This window comes from Dromiciops gliroides, chromosome 6 (assembly GCF_019393635.1).
Source record: "Dromiciops gliroides isolate mDroGli1 chromosome 6, mDroGli1.pri, whole genome shotgun sequence".
In the NCBI taxonomy this organism is placed as follows: Eukaryota; Metazoa; Chordata; class Mammalia; order Microbiotheria; family Microbiotheriidae; genus Dromiciops; species Dromiciops gliroides.
Window position 1 is genome coordinate 156,436,419 of NC_057866.1, and position 19,158 is coordinate 156,455,576.

Below are 19,158 nucleotides of genomic sequence, written 5' to 3' on the forward strand. Positions count from 1 at the left end.
GGCTTTTTGCTTTCTCTTTGCCATTGTACAAGCAACCAAAATTTTATTATGTGACTATGCCCCAGCTGATTGGGAAGAACTTTTCATTCAGCTCCTTGGGTAGGGAATTTTAGCATGAGGAAAAGTGGAGAGTTTGAAGATTGTGGGAAGAGAGTGTGAATATTATGTGAGTCATAAGAAAAAAGGATCTAGATCCTATATGTGGGTTTTGGATGGTAGTAGTGGCTTTTAGATGGTGGCGTCTTTTTGTCACAGCCCTGGTATTTCCCTCTATCCATTAGACCACTTTACTTCTGACCATATATAAAAGCAGATAGTTAATTTCAGAAGTTCCAGGGGCAGTACCTACATACCACCTTAATTTTACAAGTGGGAGAGCCAGTTTTTTTTTTTCTATCAGAGGATGAGAAACAACAATTGTCACATCTACACCAGAACTTCTTAAACTTTTTTCTACTCATTACCCCTTTTCATCTGCGAAATTTTTATATGACCCTGGATATATAGGTATATAAATTAAAGTAAATAAGGCATATAACCTTTTATTGTTGCCAAATTTTTCCCGACCCCCACATTCAGATATGTGACCCCACATGGGGTCATAGCCCTTGGTTTAAGAAGCTAGGATCTACACAATTTGTCACAGGGTAAGCAATTCACTAATTTGTTGTTAAACTAATACTAAAAGAATATTTATGAGAAAAAAACCTAATTATATAATAGGATTCATTGACTCTCATTGTTTTTGTCTGAATTCAGTCATTTCAATAGCAAATGCAATAGTGAGGTCAGTTATCATACTTACTTGTGAACTGGAGTTCTCCCATATCATTTGCCTGGGCTGTTGGAAGAAAATGCTGCCCTTCTTCTGCTGTTTTTTCTTCCTTGATTTCCATGGTCAACTGTCTCAGGAATTTATTTCTATTTCTCTAAATTTCCAAGTTTCACAGCCCAAGAAAAGGTGCCCGGGATTTCCAAATTAGCACTGCTGGGGGTTCTGGACTTCCTCAATGATGATCTGCACTGAGAACACAGTAACAAGCAGTAAGGATACTAGATGCTTCAAAGCTTATTGCAAGGCATGGATAGGGTTGGATGCTGGAGGTGGCATCTACCCTCATGAGCCTGCATTCTCCGTCACTGTGTCCCACCCACCAACCCAACAGCCTTGCACAATCCAGTGCCTTCCACTGCTGATGGAATACGTGGCAATGTTCAGTCTCTCTAGCTGCTCCCCAAGCAATTAACATGTTGCAAAACTAGAGAGTGGAATTATCAAAACTGAAATGTGAAATCCTTTTCCTATAGCAGAGATTCTACAGCTCAGCGGGCAGCTATCACAGCTGCTAACTTCAACATGAATTCGATTTAGCAGTAACCCCAGACAGCAGCCTGACAAAGGGACCAGTGGGACTCAGGAAGGTGAGTGTGTCTATCATTCTATTAGAACTGTCCTTTGTGCTGAGGTTCTCATCTTTCCTCACCAGAGCACTGCTCATCAAGGTGCAGAGATAATTTACTGTGACACAGCTCCTCCGTGAGGAATCACCAGGTTGTATGTGGGAGGCTCTGACCATCTTATCAATCACAGGCTCTGCTAATCTAACTATCTAATGATCAGGCTTTAGAGTTCAGAGGACTCTGTGTACACACACATATAAACATACATACACATATATAGGTGTACATGTTTGTATATGTGCATAACTGTGACTATGTGTGTGCAAGTACATAAATGCAAATATTTAGACATATGTATATACACATACACACATATATACATACACATGTGTTTATATGTGGATATCATTAGATTATAAGTTTTTTCAGGGTAAAGACTGTTTTTTTTTTTTTGTGGGTCAGTGAGGGTTAAGTGACTTGCCCAGGGTCACACAGTTAGTGTCAAGTGTCTCCAGTCCTCCTGAATCCAGGGCAGGTGCTTAATCCACTTAGCCACCTAGCTGCCCCTCCTTTTGACTCTTTTTGTATCTCCAACATTTAGTGCAATACCTGGCATGTAGTGGGTGTTTAATAAATGTTTGATTGATTGACTTATTTAAGTAAATATATGCAAAGCTGGAATTCCTAAGGATATACAAATAGAAAGAAATTTTACTGCTTTTGATTAGCATTAGCATAGGATAGAAAACTCTAGACATTTAAGATACTATGACATAGGCAGGCTCACTTAATTACAAATTCATTCTGATATTCAGCATAGTATACATAAATAGGAATGAACTATGAAAAATAAGTCAATGTTGTTTTAAAAGATGTTAGCAGCTGAGTTGAAATATATAAATATCTTTAAATACTTCCTCCCTTTTAACTCAGAGAGCAAAAGCCCAGTTTCATTTTCAATACGGATAGGATTTCAATCATAATAAATCATCGACATCACTACTCATTGTCCTTAACAAGGAGACCTTCACGTGGATTTGAAATATCTATTTTTCAAGTTCACTTGGGACAAATTAAACCTAGAAAACTTTCAAAACTCACATGTTGTGAGTTGATCAAAGAATAGTTTCTGAGGAAGAGGGCAGTTCTATCAACAGTTAAAGAGAAGTCATGAACTGGTGTTGAGAATCAGTGTTTTTCATCCTGTAGGCCTCTGAAAAGAGTAGGAAATAAAAATGGTGAGGAGGGGAAGCTAGGTGGGTGGCACAGTGGATAGAATACTGGCCCTGAGTCAGGAGGACCTGAGTTTCAAATCCGAACTCAGACACTTAACACTTACTAGCTGTGTGACCCTGGGCAAGTCACTTAACCCCAACTGCCTTACCAAAATAAATACATACATACATACATACATACATACATACATACATACATACATAAATGGTGAGCAATATTCACCCAAAAGCCTAAAGGAGACCGTGTGCGGAAAGTGCTGGAGTCAGAAGACATGGATGTGAGTCTCAATTCTCATACTTAGGAGCTGTGTGGCTTTGGGCAAGTAACACACCTTTCTGGGCCTCAGTTTCCTCATGAGAAAAATGAGAATTTTGGACTAGCACAATGTTGAGTGGGCAATTAATAATGGTTTGTAAAATGGAACTGAATTAATTAGATGATGACGAGGGTCAGTCTAACAATGCAGAGCTTCATTAGTATATTCCTTCATATGACAAATATTTATTAAGCATCTACTCGATATATCATTGTGATGATATAAAGGACACAAGGACATATCCCACCAACTTTTGTAACTGAATAATTTACAATAAAAAAGGGGGGAAATATATTTACACAATTTTTTTCCTATATAAGTACACTCAATAAGTATTGTGCCTTTGCCTTGGGAGTAGAGGGGTGGGGGGTGAGAGTGAAAGTCAAAAGAAGCAGAGATCATGCAAAACTGTAAAAATGGCAAGGGTCCTTTTTTCACAAATATAACAAAACACCACTTTATTCCAAAGATGTGATCTCTCCTTTGTAGAAAAGGACATTCAACGGCATAAAGCCAATGGCATACAACCAAGAGAAAAGAGTTATTGCTTGGCATTCTTTAAAAAAAAATACATTTCCACAGTGTGCCTCCGATGAATTGCAGGAAAAAACAAAATACTTAAAGCCAACACTTGACATATTTACTGAAAGCTAAGGAAATGTTCTCTAGCTTTGTTTTGATGCCATTTTGTGACTGCTTGGTAGGACAGCAAGTCATACAAATAAGTAAAAGAACTGACCAAACAAGAGAAATTCATTTTCACTAACACTTCTCTCTCTTCTAGAAGATACACCAGTGAGAGGAAAAAACACAAGGTTTAATTGGCATTTTAAACTTAACATCCACTCAAAATCATGATCTAATTCTGGGTAGGTTAGTCAAGGATTGGGCACAAGCACCCTAGGGTGCCCATGTTTTGCAAACATATTCAGCATATAAGATCTAGTCATTGTAGAAGTAAGAAACTCTAAAGTGATCTCCTTAAAACAAGATACAAAGAAAAATCATCCTAGATTAGAGCTGATTTTAGGTGAAATCCCTCGCAACTATAACTATATATTTAGGCAGAAACAAAATAGCTTACAATAGAGATGGAGGGGTTTTTTGTTGTTGTTGTTTCTTTGTTTTCCCCATCAGTGAAGATGTTGTTCAGTTTTTTCAGTCATGTCTGACTCTTCATGACTGCACTTAGCCAAGGGTTTTCTTAGCAGAGATAATGGGAGTGGTTGGCCATTTCTTTCTCCATCTTATTTTACAGATAAGGAAAGTGAGGAAAACAGGGTTAAGTGACTCGCCCAGGATCACACAGGTATTATGAGTCTAAGGTCAGATTTGAACTCAGGAAGATGGGTCTTCCTAATTCCCAGCCCAGTATTCTATCCACTGTGCCAACTAGCTGCCACTATCAAGGAACATCAATTCAAAGAAAAGTCAACCAAGAGTTACATATATCAATAGCAAGATGTAATAGAATTTTAAAAGAGAATGTTAAAATATGGCTATATTCTGTCAATACACATCTTATACCCTGTTACAACGAGTAGCTCATCTTTAGTGAAAGGGGCAATATAGTGGCCTCTAAGCTCCACTTGGCTCTGACTTCTTTTTAATGAGTTTATTTTAGATGTAAAGTTCTAAGTTAATAACAATCGAAGGTCCAAATTGGAAAAATTCATTTAATTTAGGCAGAGGTTGAACTACTACCTAACCTTACATATATAGTCCCTGGCCTGTTGGTAGTTAAAGAAAAATTCAGCTTACTGAAAAATGTGAGTACAAAAAATGGCAGACTTATGGATACAGTGTGTGTATTGATAGACATTAGGAAAGGAAGCTGGGGAAAGAGCTGGATTTATCTTAGGATTTGTCTCAGCCTCCATCCTCTTCTCTGAGACCCAATGTGATGCAGCTTAGTTCTCCCTTTGGTCAGAATCTCCTTTTCTTCAATTTTGATAGAGCTTCTCCCCTTTATACAAATTGCTTAGGTAGTGGCTCATTCTCACACAATTGCTGTGATTGATTCAAAGAGGTGTACAGGCCAGTTCATCCTCAGTTTTGATAGATTAAATTAGTCAGAAAGTACTCTAACCCAGGGAAGGCACTAAAGTTAAATTTGAGTAGTTTCAGCCCCACTATTACATACTTTTAAGATAAAGAACGAGAAAAAAATTCTATCAAATAAAATACACTAGAGAGAAAATTTATTTAAGTTTTATATGGCTAATTAGGATAAAGAGACAGAAGGGTAATGAAGAAAAGGAAATATGTAAAGAGGGAAGAAGCAGAGTGACACCAAATGAAAAACAGATAAAAGTGAAAAATACAGTGAAGAAACATTTCCATCTTTGGACCTTCATGACTGTTGTCACTCAGTCATTTGTCATGTCCGACTTTCTTGGCCAAGATACTGGAGTGGTCTGCCATGAGAAAAGTGAGACAAATGGGGTTAGGTGACTTGCTCAAGGTCACATAGCAAGTAACGGTCTGAGGCTGGGTTGGAACTCAGGTCTTCCTGACTCTAGCCTGGCACTCTATCCACCATAGCATCTAGCTACCCACCAGCTTAAGCTTAAGAGTTAAAGACAAGGGGCAGCTAGGTGGCACAGTGGATAAAGCACTGGCCCTGGATTTGGGAGGACCTGAGTTCAAATTCATCCTCAGACACTTGACACTTACTAGCTGTGTGACCCTGGGCAAGTCACTTAACCCTCATTTCTCCCCCCCCCCCACCAAAGACTTAAAGATAAGTGTTGCATTTTTGTGACTATTGTCATAAGAATATCACCCCCTCAGTACTTGATCCACTGACCTTAGGAAATAAAATCAAAACAGGATCTTACCGAAGGACAAACTACTTCCTTCCTTTTCCTTGAACTATAGTTCTAAGTGCTGGAATCAAGAGAGTTGATTTTTTTAACAAGAGCTTTACCCTTACCAAGCTATCTTTCATGTCCTCATAAATGAAATAAAAGTTTTCATCTGATTTGTAACTCTAGTCCAAAAATGAAGGATTAAAAGTGTTTTCAGTCTTACTTGAGGAAAAAAATAGCAATTATCATTATATTAACTTAAATAGTCACTCTGTTATTTAGAGATAGCACATACATTATGTGGTTGGAATCATTCAGTGCTACTATGAAAAATTGATTAAAGTTGGGGCAGAGGGGGCAGCTAGGTGGCATAGTCCTCCTTGATTCAGGAGGACATGAGTTCTAATCTGACCTCAGACACTTGACAGTTGCTAGATGTGTAACTCTGGGCAAGTAACTTAACCCTCATTGCCCTGCAAAAAAAGAAAAGGGAAAAAAAAGTTGGGACAGGAAGGTACTGTCTACTGAGCAGTAGACTTGGAATCAGGTAGTCTTAGGTTCTCATCATCATCCACAAGAAAAATAAGTTTATAAACTATGAGCCATGTTCTTTTTTAATTAACTGGATGAGTGTGGCATTAGCTAGTTGGTACAGTGGGTAAAGCACTGGGCTTGTATAAGAAAGAACCTTCCTCTGTCACTTATTAGCTGTGTGACTCGAGCAAATCACTCAAATTCTCTCAGCCTCCATTTCCTCTTCTATGAGTTGTTTCCTTCAAGCTCAAAATCCATCATTCTGTGAGAGCCTTATTGTCTATCCTTTTCCTCCTCTCTCTCACCCCACCCATACAATAGAATCCTCAAAAGGAGTGTGTCACAGGAATCCCCTTTGGCATTGTTATTCCATCCAAGTGAGGCAACTAAGTAGTCTTACCTTCTTTCCTAATCCAGAGTGGGAGACTCAAAGTGAACTGTCACTATGGGATCTTGCCATTAAAAGCAGGGTTTCAAAGCTGACAAAGTTAGAATCAGACTTTTCTTATCCAATGGATTGGAGGTGTTCCAAGATGCCAAGTCATTTAAGGGAAATCTTAAAGGAGGTGGGATTCCCAAAGGCAAGGCATGTGCAGGCAGTTTCTAGGTATCAACAAAATCCTCTAGGAGGTTAAGTTGAAGGAAATGGTGGTGTCAGATGAAATGCCTCATCCAGAAATCTTTGCACCTTGCCCCATCCAGGAAAACTGCCTCCCACCACCAAAATGTTCCACGGAATTCTACTCTGCTCTCCAACATGTTATATTTCTACCTGAACTTTTATATCAACTGACAAGCAATTTAAGTGTCATGGATAATTCAGCCCTGAAGAAGAAAGATCCTGGGACATTAACCCAAGAAAATGGTGTAGGGGGAGTGGTCATGAGTCAAGGGCATCTGGAGGTCACTACTCAACTGTCTGCTGCTGCTGCTGCTTCCAGGAGTGGGGCAAGGGAGAAAATGGTGAAATGGTGGCCCATGTGGGGACTCACCTGTGGCAAAGGGATAGGAGTGGGACAAGGAAGAGAGCTGTCAGCTCTCTTCTTCTTTTAACAAATCATTCTTGGAAACTAGATACTATGCTCAGTCATTCCTATAAAAGCTCAGATGCTGCTGATGGCTCTAAATTTCCTGGAGAAAAGTTTCAGTCACTCCATCCTAGTAATAGTTTTGTTCCCAGTAAAACAAGTTACCAGTGGTTATCATCTCCTTCTGAATTTTCATCATATAAATGACTCTCAGGCAACATTGTTAGTTCACATGGGGACTTTTGATTTAAAAAAAACATAGCTAGACCACCTGACATGGTGAAAGACCAGTAGATTTTTAAGTTAGAATTACCAGTTTTGAATCTTGTCTATGTCTTTATGTAGCCAAGTGAACATAGAAGTCATTTTATCTATCAGCTAGGTAGCACAGTGGATAGAGCAATAGATTCAAACCTGGCTTCAGAGACTTGCTACTTGTGTGATCCTGGGCAAGTCACTTAACCCTATCTGCCTCAGTTTCCTCATCTGTAAAATGAGCTGGAGAAGAAAATGCCAAACCAGTCCAGTATCTTTGCCAAGAAAACCCCCAATGGGGACATGGAGAGTTGGGACAGGATTAAAATGACTGAACAACAACAACAAAAACCCCTCAATTTCCTAATATGGAAGTAAAATAGGCGCAAGGAGACTTGTCCAGAGTAATAGTGAGGAAAGTGCTTTATAGATTTTAAAGCACTATACAAATAAGAGCTATTGTTATTTTAGAAACATAGATCATCTTTTTTATTTAGATTTTCTTTTATTTTTGAACATAATCATTATCACACAAAGAGTGAGGCACCTAGGTGGTGGAGTTCTGGACATGGACTCAGGAAGACTTGAATTCAACTCTAGCCTAATACACTTAGCAGCTACATGACCCTGGGAAAGTCACTTAGCCCCTAAAAACTTTAGTTTCTTCGCTTATAAAATTAGACTAATAATAATAGCACCTACCTAACAGGGTTGTTATAAAGATAAAATGAAATAATATTTGCAAAGAGCTTTGGAAATCTTAAAGCTCTTTCTAAATGCTAGCAATTGTTATTATAAACATTTCAGTACACAAAGTATAATAAATAAGAGGATTGTTTATGATTCTGTAAATTTCCTTTATGTATAGTTTTTGAATTGTTTTTTTTGTTTTTTTGTTTGTTTTTTGGTGAGGCAATTGGGGTTAAGTGACTTGCCCAGGGTCACACAGCTAGTAAGTGTTAAGTGTCTGAGGTCGGATTTGAATCCAGGGCTGGTGCTCTATTCACTGCGCCATCTAGATGCCCCTATGTATAGTTTTTAAAGATTTATATTAAATTAACTACAATAGTAAAAAAACCTGCCTTGTTTGTCTCTTCTGTACTTCTTTTTATTTTCATTCCTGTATTTTTAATGTTTGATGTTTTATTGATTTTCTTTTTTCTTTTCTTTTTCAGTCTTCATTTTTCTTTTGCATATCTGTCATGATCTACCAACTTTAGCTCATCTTCTCAAGAAGCACTCCGAAGAGTATTGAAACTTCTTAGCAAAATGACATGGCAGCCACTGACATGTTCTCTGCTTAGGAATAAACTTTATGTCAGGGAGAAACTTAATTCTCTGGGGTGGTTTTGTTTCCCAGCATACATCTCACTAGTACCTCAAAGTCAACATGTCTAAACCCCAAATGATCTTTTCCCTCAAAACTTCTCCCCCTTTTATCTCCTCTTTTATCTTAGGCAGTACCAATTTCCCCCCTTGTTGGAAACATTGGGATTTTGTCCGATTTTACCCTCTCAATAATCACAGCAGTTTGTTTGTGAGTTTTTTTCTCTTACCTTTGCAATATCTGTCATATCCATCCTCCTTCCTCTTTATTCCCATAGCTGCTCCCTTAGGGCAGACTCTCATTATCACCTGCCTGGAACACTACAATAGCCTCCTAATCAATCTTCCTACTTCCCCTGTCTCCTTCTTCCAATCTATCACAGCCAGAATAATCTTCCTTATGGGCAGATCTGATCATGTCACTCCTCTACTGAGAACAATTCGAGACCCTGCACAATTTTATGTTTCCATTCCTTTCAAGCTTTATTTTATAGGAACATATACTATATTCTAGCCAAACTGAAACCTTGCTTGCACACATTATTTCCAGTCTATCCTTGAAATAACTTGTTTGGACTCAATTTTCATGTCTCCCCCATTGGATAGGGAATGTATCCCTCATTTCTTAGAAGCGTCTAGAACATAGCAGGACCTTAATGAATGCTCAGTGACTGACACAAGTACTGAATTGTTCAATCTCTGTACCTCTGGTCACACTGTTACCTGTGTTTGCTATGTCCTTTACTCTTATCTCTACTATTTGAAATCCTCCATATATAAATACATATACATATATAGTGGGGCAATGAGGGTTAAGTGACTTGCCCAGGGTCACACAGCTAGTAAGTGTCAAGTGTCTGAGGCGGGATTTGAACTCAGGTTCTCCTGAATCCAGAGCCTGAGCCTTATCTACTGTGCCACTTAGCTGCCCCCCAATCCTGCCTATATTTTAATGAAATTTGATTTAATGAAATTCAATTAGTGAATTAACTTAATGAAGCCTTTTCATGATCTTTTCCCTACTTTCTCCTCACCTAAAGGAACTTGGAAAGGAGACCGTGCTCTGTAGGGACTGAACTAAGCCATGAATCCCTGCTGCTCCACAGAGACTGAGGTGGTACAAAAAAGGGGTGTGGGGACTAGGCCTCCCATGTGTTGTGGTAGCAAATTAGTTTATTTGTTATTGTACTTTTTGAAATAAATCTTTCTGCATAAAAGGTAATCTGGTAGTGACTAATTAGAACTGAATTGCAGAGGACCACCCTTTATAATTATGGGAATGACATTGGTGGGGGGCTGAAAACATTTGCAAATAGCCTAGACAGCTCCCAATCTCCTTAAGGGTAAATAAGAGCTTTTATAAATGACCTGACCTTGAGGCAATGAAGTCCAGAGTAGTCCATGTTATGCTTTCAATATAAATGGTCTCCCACCCATCCAAGAAAAATGTAAGCTTCTTGCAAAGAGGGACACACTGACCTTCTCCCTGGGATCCTTTTCTCCCTCTGATTGGACATAGGAGAGCTCCTCTCAGAGCCTCCAACACTTAAGGAGGGTTGTTTCCCACGCTGCTGCTCTCCTAGACTTCATGATCTCCAGAAACTGATTAGCAACTTTATTCAGAAGCTGCTAAACTTCAAACTCATCCAGAAACTTCATCAGCAAATTGAAATCAACTGTGAAACTCTCCCCTCCTCAGATCATTTCCCATCGTGCCTGCCAGCCAGTAACCTCCATAATGCCCCTTTCTGTTTCTTTTTATGTGTTTTCTTATTCCCATTGGATTGTGAGCAAAGGCTGTTTTATACTTATCTCTCGATCTCCAGCATTTAGCACAGTCCTAGGCACATAGTAAGAGTTTAATAAATGTTTATTGACTCTTTACTGACTATTTACTTCCAGAGACCATTCCAACTCTGCCTAAGTTAATCCATTCAACTCTGAATCCATGCCTAGAACTGAGATGCCATAATTGCTGGGTGAATAAGTGCAACTACATCAGACCAAGTTTCACATCCTATTCATCTATTCATCCATGAGGAAACTTGGGTCAAACTAGGTATCTTGTCGTATCATGTCTCCCTCCCACAAAGCCCCACGATTTCTACTTCTTGTTCTGGAAACAGTAAATAAATAAATGTTACCATTGCTTTTGGAGAGGTCATGACAACAGGCTAAGACTCCATTCACTAACCCTTTGGCTCCTCCTCTTATTAGAATTTAAGCTCTTTCAAGATGGGGGCAGCCTCATTTTTGTACTTGAATTCCCAAAGCCTAGCACATAGCACAGTGCCTGGCACTTCATGGGTAATAAGTGAGGGTTTGTTCTTTTATTTGCTCACTCATTAATCACTTTCCATAATGAAGATTCCCCAACTCAGACTTTGTAGAACAGTGTTTAAAGCAGATATATAATTAAAATGATTCTAGGATAGGGACTCAGAAAACCTGGGTTTAAGTTCCATTATTTATTTGTTTTTGTTTTGTTTTGGTTTGGTTTTTGCAGGGCAATGAGAGTTAAGTGACTTGCCCAGGGTCACACAGCTAGTAAGTGTCAAGTGTCTGAGGCCAGATTTAAACTCAGGTCCCCCTCAATCCAGGGCCAATGCTCTATCCACTGCACCACCTAGCTGCCCGCTAAGTTCTATTATTTAATAACTACATGACCTTGTCAAGTCACTTCAGTACTCTCCATTTCTCCATCTAGAAAATGGGGGTGATCATACTTTTATTACCTATCTCTGAGTGGTTATTTCAAATTATATATATATATATATATATGTGTGTGTGTGTGTGTGTGTGTGTGTGTATGTGTATGTATGTATGTATGTATGTATGTATATGTATACATATATATATGGTGGGGTGTGGGGTGTGTATAATATGTATTATTTTGTAAATCTTAAAATGCTTATAGAAAATAATGCTTTTTAAAAACTCATATATTATTTTTAGCAAGGAGCGGAGAAGTGTGATTATTTGTGTAACTTACTATTTCCCTACTAGACTAGACTACATGAGGACAGGATCCACATATCTTCCCTAGAGTTCTGCATTTCACAAAGACTTGCTGTTTCTTGAAGTTGTTCAAGTTGAACATGAGGAACATTTATATTCAGCCTTACAACAAAATTAATGGAGTGGCTTACACCTAATGCTTTAGGAGGAGTTAGGCAGGTGGCAGGAAGACTGGTAGGAATTATGGTTTTGACGTCTCTATGAACAGAAGCATCACTAGGGTATCAAAGCCTGACTGAATTTTGGGGCAGGGGTTTGAGAAAGGCTGGGCCTGGAGTCAGGAAGACCTGAATTCAAATCTTGCCTCAGAAACTTATTAGTTGTATGTCCCTAGGCAAGTAACAACATCTGCCTTAGTTTCCTGGTCTAAAAAATGGAAGTAAAGATAGTACGTATGTTCCAGAGTTATTAGGAGGATCAAATGAGATAATATTTATAATGGGCTTAGCACAATGCCTGGAACATAGCAGGCACTAGACTTGGAAACTCAGTAATTAATTGTCAAGAGTACTAAAGTGCAGTATACCAGGAGGGTATGAGTTCAAATCCCAGCTCTGCTATATACTAGTTGAGTAACCTTGACCAAGTCAATTTGCTTCTCTAGATTTTAGTTTCCTTAGTTACAAATTAAGGGGGTAAGACCCCTCAAAAAAGCAAGTGACCTCTAAGTTCCCTCTTGGCTCTATATCCCATGATCCTTTGCAAGCAGGTTGAAGTTTGATAGGCACAGGCACACTCTATTCCAGAAATTCTTAACTTGGGGTATATGAGTTTATTTAAAAAAATAAAATTTGATAATTATATGGCCAAATAATCCTTATTATATGTATTTAAAACTGCTATTCTAAGAATGGTTCCACAGGCTTCACCAAATTGCTGAAAAGATCTATAACCAGAAAAAAAAAATTAAGAAGCCCTACTATAATCCCAGACAAAGCAATTTAGTAGTTGGTTCTGACCATTTCCACCTAATTTATTCTTTCATAGCAGTTCTTTGGAGAACAGATAGCCTTATATCATTAAACAGAACCACCTTAAAAAAAGACTTCATTTTTTCTTATTTCTTCAGTTTAGGGGAGGCAGAGAGAAAAGAAAGAGGATGACTTTGGGTATGCTTATTTTTCCTTTACCTCTAAAAATAATTCAGTCTTTACTTTTAAGTTATTTTTTCTCCTAAAACTAAACTTACCTGGCAGCAGCAGTCGATAGAAAAATTTCTCTAGTTTCAGAGTCAGTGTAACAGAATGGATTGGGCTCTGAACATAGACTTAAAGAATTCTGGGCTTAGATTCCACTTCAGATACTAACTATGTGATCCTGGGCAAGTGGCTTTGCCCTTCCTGGCCCTTTGGCCTTAGTTCTTCTCTGGAAAATGAGGAAGTTGAAATATATGAGCTCTCAGATACCACTGAGCTCTAGATTTATGATCCTCTGTCATATAACTTTACAAAGTCACATTTCCATTTCTAAAGTCTTATCCTGCTTATCAGGACTCTGCTACATGGCTCCTTTTCTAAAATCAGATCTGAAGGTTTGTTTGGGATGATTTCGTTTTCCTGTTTGAGGGGAGGGGTAAGGGAGTAGAGCATTTAAGAGGCATAAGTGCTCCAAGAATCTTCAAAGAATCAATGAAGGTAGAAAACATAAAACATTTTTTTTTCTTAAAAACCCTTCTGTCTATGCATGGTATCCTAAAAGAACAAAGGAGGAATATTCTCTCTCATCTTCTAAAAGACAATAGCTCTCTTTGGCACTAATTATACATCCCCACTCAAAAATAAAACTCCTCTTCCAGTGAGCATAAATGGTTGTTAAACCACCAAAGCAATATATTTTTTTTAAATAAAACTAAAATTTCTCAAAAATGGAATGTTAATGCAAGCATCACTGTAGGGAACTCATCTGAATAGTTCTTATGACTGGTTCAACTCAAGATCCTTCCATCCAAGGTTCTGACAGAGTGGGCTTCTTGAGATTTATGGAATTTCAAATTCAGAAGGGACCTTAGAGTAGATCTCATTCAACCCTCTCCTTTTACATTTAAGGAAAACGAGGTGAAAACAGTGTGTAGTAATGTGGCTCAAGGTTATATGGCTAGTTTGAAGCTGATTTCAATTTTCTGACTACTTGCTGGGATCATGTTTTAGTACATTATGCTTTTCCTATTGGTAGTGGTCCCTACTCCTGAGGATCCCAGAGGAGTGAGGTTCAGTAAAGGTCAGAATTCACTGGATAGGAAACAGATTCCAAGTAGTTTCCAACAAAAACTTCAAGCCCAATTGAGGCTTAGGAAGACCTTTTGGATGTAGTAAACAGCCACAGTCTATGCCCTTAGGGTCTATACTGTCATTCATCCGAAATGCTCAGCAGGCTTTCCATGACATACGTTCCCAAGTCTTACCCTATTACTTATATAGTCCATCCCTGCATCTCCTACCTCTTCTGCTATCTTGCCTCATGAATCATCAGTCTCTCTTCTTTATCTTTAATTTAACCTTATTACCCCCTTACCCTCAGCTTGCAAACTTTTTTTTGGATATTATACAAATGTCCTGTCAAGCACAAACCATATCCCATCATCTTCATCCCCAAAATCTATCCCTCCTATGAACTTCTCTATTGCTATTGATGGTACCACCATTATCCCTGTTGCCAGAGATTGAAACCTTGAAGTTTTCTTGATCTTTTCCTTTTCTCTAATTCCACATATCTGATTGGTATCCATAACCTATCAACCTACCACTGAAAAGTTTCCCATATCTATCTCTCCTTTTTATTTACTCAGTCACCACCCAAGTTCATGCCATCATTACTCCCTTAACCATTCACCTAACTGATCCCTAAGAATACATTTTCAAACTTCTCTCATACATCCTCCACACACCTACCAAAATAATCTTCCTAAAGCACAACTCTGACTACCCTTTTATCAAACACTTTCACTGGGTCTCCTCTGCCCATATATAGGCTAAAAGACAAAAAGATTCACCTGTCATTCGAGGATCCATTGTACTTTAAAATTTTTATTTCATTCTAATTCCCTTCCAATTTTCTACATCCCAAACAGAATTATAAAATGCTGCCCAATTTCATCTTTCCATCTCCACCAATGGATGCAATAAAATGTTCTGAAGGAGAAAAGGCATCAAGTGAATCAAACTACTCCCTCCACCAAACCTCAGACCCTGGTGGAGGCTGTCTAGTAGCCTACAGACAAGCATTTCAACAATGTCAGTTCTCCCCTTCCCCAGACCAGAATCCCAATGGAAAAGGAGCCCTCCATTTCAATAACCACCAAAACCAAACATTGACCAACCACCATAGTCAGTCACATATGCACAAAAGCCCTCCAGTCCATCAGCTCTACTTCTAGCCTGGCCACTACAGTCAGAGCAGCAACCCTTAGGATTCTAGCTAGCAATTAATTGCCTCTGCAGGTGCAGTTGCTCCTCATCCACAGCCTGAACTATTGAAGACCCAGAAAAAAAATTCTTGCCAACATGGTCCTTGGCACCAACAAATATTTAAAAATCAGAAACTGATAGGGTTTTAGCTTTCTTTCTTTCTTTCTTTCTTTCTTTCTTTCTTTCTTTCTCTCTCTCTCTCTCTCTCTCTCTTTCTCTCTCTCTCTCTCTCTCTCTCTCTCTCTCTCTCTCTCTTTCTTTCTTTCTTTCTTTCTTTCTTTCTTTCTTTCTTTCTTTCTTTCTTTCTTTCTTTCTTTCTTTCTTTCTTTCTTTCTTTCTTTCTTTCTTTCTTTCTTTCTTTCTTTCTTTCTTTCTTTCCAGGACAATGAGGGTTAAGTGACCTGCCTAAGATCACACAGCTAGTAAGTGTCCAGTGTCTGAGGCCGGATTTGAATTCAGGTCCTCCTGAATCCAGGGTTGGTGCTTTATGCTTTATCCACTGCACCACCTAGCTGCCCCCTGATAGGGTTTTATTAATGGAACTGACATTAAAGAAGATGTATTACCATTTGCCTTAATGCTGTACCTGAAAGACGATGGGGACTCACAGTCAAAACCTGCTATTCCTCAATTAGAATGTAAGCTTCCTGAGAGCAGAGGCTGTCTTACTTTTATATTCACAACCTTAGCACTTAGCATAGTCCTTTGCACATAGTAAGCACCTTTCTATGGGAAGACCATCTCCACATCCCTACCTGCTGAAACCTCTTCTATATTAGAATGTTAGGCTAGAATCTTTCCTGAGATACTTACTGATTGTGCAACCTCAGATAACTTAATACAGTAAACTCCTTAAGCTTCAGTTTCCTCATCTTTAAAATGGGGTTAATAGTGACATCTATCCCTCACAAGGTTATCATGAAGATCAAATGAGATAATGTATGTAAAATACTATCCAAGCCTTAAAGTGCTGTATAAAAACTTTCTGATCTCTCCAGCTAAAAATGATCATTCCCTCCTTGAACCTTTTTTACAGAACTTTATCTATATCTCTTTGTTCTTACCTTATAAATATAATTTTGTACGTGTCTCATTCCCCAAACTAGATTGCATGATCCTTAACACAGAGATTGAGTGGGGCAGCTAGGTGGTGCAGTGGATAAAGCACTGGCCCTGAATTCTGGAGGACCTGAGTTAAAATCCAGCCTCAGACACTTGACACTAGCTGTGTGACCCTGGGCAAGTCACTTAACCCTCATTGCCCCACAAAAAAACAAACAAAACAACAACCCTGAACAAACAAAACATAGAGATTGAGTAACTTTTATTTTTGTTTATCTATTGCCTTAAATAATATCTTGCTCATTATATGCATATAATAAATTTGTGTATATTTGAACCATAACTTGTAGCATTTTTCAGTACTACTCAAAAATATTTATTAAATTCCTATTATTGGCAAGATAGTTTTCTAGAGGTCCAAAGACAAAAATTAAAGAATTCATGAGCAAAGGGATCACATCCTAATGGCCAGATATGACATGGACACAGACAAGTATAACCCAGTGTCACAACTGATTATGACAAAGGGGCCATCCTCAAAATATTGGATTAGAACAAAAGGGCAGTCTAAAAACTGTTCCCTTGGGATATTTTAGAAGGAAAAAAAAAACATTTTCAGTTGGGAATTGAGAGAAGAATTAGGGAAGAATTAGAAGAATTAGTAGGATTAGGGAAGGCTTAATAGAAGAGGTGGCATGTAAACAAAATCTTGATAGATGATAAGAATTCTGACAGGCAGAAATAAAGAGGAAGTACATTCCATGCATGAGGGGTAGGTAGCTTTCACAAATACACAAAAGTTTATAGAACATATAGAGTTAGAGAATGTCAAGTAGTCCAATAAAGCTAGAACATGGAGCCTTTGAGGATAATGGTGGCACATATGACACAGAAAGTAGGTTGAAGCCAGTTAGAATGCTTTCACTGTCTGCCAAAAGAGGGTTTATTTTATTCCAGATGCAGTAAAGAGCCTCTAAAGGTATTTGAATATTTGAGTGGTGCAGGCAAAGCTGTGCTTCAGGAAGATTATTTTGGTAGCTATGCAAAGAATGGATTTGAGGGATTGGCAGCAAGGAAATGAATGAAGAGGCAAGGACCCAGGGCAAGTGGTGAACAAGTGAATGGAAAGGTGAAGATGTGAGAGATTGTTTTGGAAGTGGTTTCAACTGGTTTCATGAGAAAGGTAGGAGGGGTGGTTAGGGATGTGAATGAGAAAGAAATGTGAAATATGACCCCAAGGTTCAGAAATGCAATTTAGGATGGTGGGACCAGCAACAGAAACAGAGATATTTAGAGATTAATTGTGTTTAAATGGAAAGAAGATAAGTTCATTCTGGGACACTGAGGTATCCAGCAGTAGCTGTAGATGCTAGACTGGAGTTCAGAAGAAGAATTTTGGCTCAATTTATAGATATGAGTATTCTATATAGAAGTGTTTATCAAACTCATGAAAAAGAATGAGCTCATCAAGCAAGAGATTGTAGGAAGAGAAAAGAAGATGGTCCAGTGTACAGCCTTGGAAGATTATCAATCAGGTTTAGGAGAATGGAGAATTGTGGTGAACCAGCAAAAGTGAATGATGACACCAATGAGACTAATAAGTAGAAGGAGAAATGGGAGAGAAAAATATCTCACAAGCCAGCTAAGGAAAGAGTACTCAAGAGAATTTGATAAATAGCAAAAGCTTTTCTGTCAAAGACAATGAGTACATGAAAAAGACAATCAGATTTAGTAACTAAGAAACATTTGATAACCTTAGAGAGACCCAGCTCAGGAAAGTGGTAGGGTCAGAGGACAGATAGCAACAACAGCAAAAATTGAAAGAAAATTCAAGCAGGATAAGGACTGAGAAAATAACTCTTTGGTAACCTTCAAAGGAACAATGTGAATAGAGTGATATGTTCAGGAGTCATCTTGCAAGTGCCTCTCAGGAGTGAGAGGGTGATGAGGAGGTGGAGCTGCTGAAATGGAAATGAAACAGAGAAGATGTAGGATGCTCATTTGAGGGCATGATAGGTGGAGGGGGAGAGAGAGGGAAGGAGGGAGAGAGGTACAGAAGGATAGAGGGATTGAGGGGTGGAGGGAGGAGAGAGGGAGTGAATGAATGTAAGACTAGGATAGATGTAAACATGTTTGCAAACAGAAAGGAAGATCAGGGAGAAGGAAGGGGAAAGCAAAATGTAGGATGAGGAAGAGAGATGGGACTAACTCCTGAAAAGAGACAAGAGGGGATGGAATAAAAGAAATGACTGGCACTCTTTGACACTGTATCAAAGGAAAACTTGGCAGGAAAATGGGTAAAGGTTTAACTAAGTTTTGAGTTGTGGAGGAGTGAAGAAGAGAAAGCTCACAATAGATGGTCTTGATCTTCTCAGTAAAGTAATAACTGAGAACAACTGTTATAAGAAATAAGATGGTGTGGGGTTGGGGGCTACAGGAGAATCTCAGATGTGAAGTGGCTCATTTATTTGTTACCTTGATCCTCCAATTCCCTCCTCTTTAGGAACTAGTTCCATTTATCCCCTCTCATGTCTTACTCTTACTAAACCTGTTCTTCATTTTCACTGTGAATTCCAATTCCTCTATCCTTCCCTACCCTTGCAATCCATTAACTGTCTTCTGACTTCTTTTCTCCTCCTTTGAAGTTTTGACTCTATTATTGCTGTTCAGTCATTTTAGTTGTGTTTAACTCTTCACGACCGCTTTTGGGATTTTCTTGGCAAAAATACTGGAGTGATTTACCATTCCGTTCCCCAGCTCATTTTACT

General features: G+C 38.6%; 1 protein-coding gene across 3 annotated transcripts in view; it reads right to left on the reverse strand.

Annotated features, from left to right (window-relative positions):
• Positions 1 to 19,158, reverse strand: part of INPP4B (inositol polyphosphate-4-phosphatase type II B) — a 965,936-nt gene that overhangs the window by 506,647 nt on the left and 440,131 nt on the right. For all 3 annotated transcript variants that reach the window (XM_043973131.1, XM_043973128.1, XM_043973129.1), the window contains one exon: positions 806 to 1,023. In XM_043973131.1, the coding sequence (XP_043829066.1) occupies positions 806 to 896 (91 nt within the window). In that variant the 5' untranslated portion in view covers positions 897 to 1,023. The remainder of the gene's footprint in view (positions 1 to 805; positions 1,024 to 19,158) is intronic.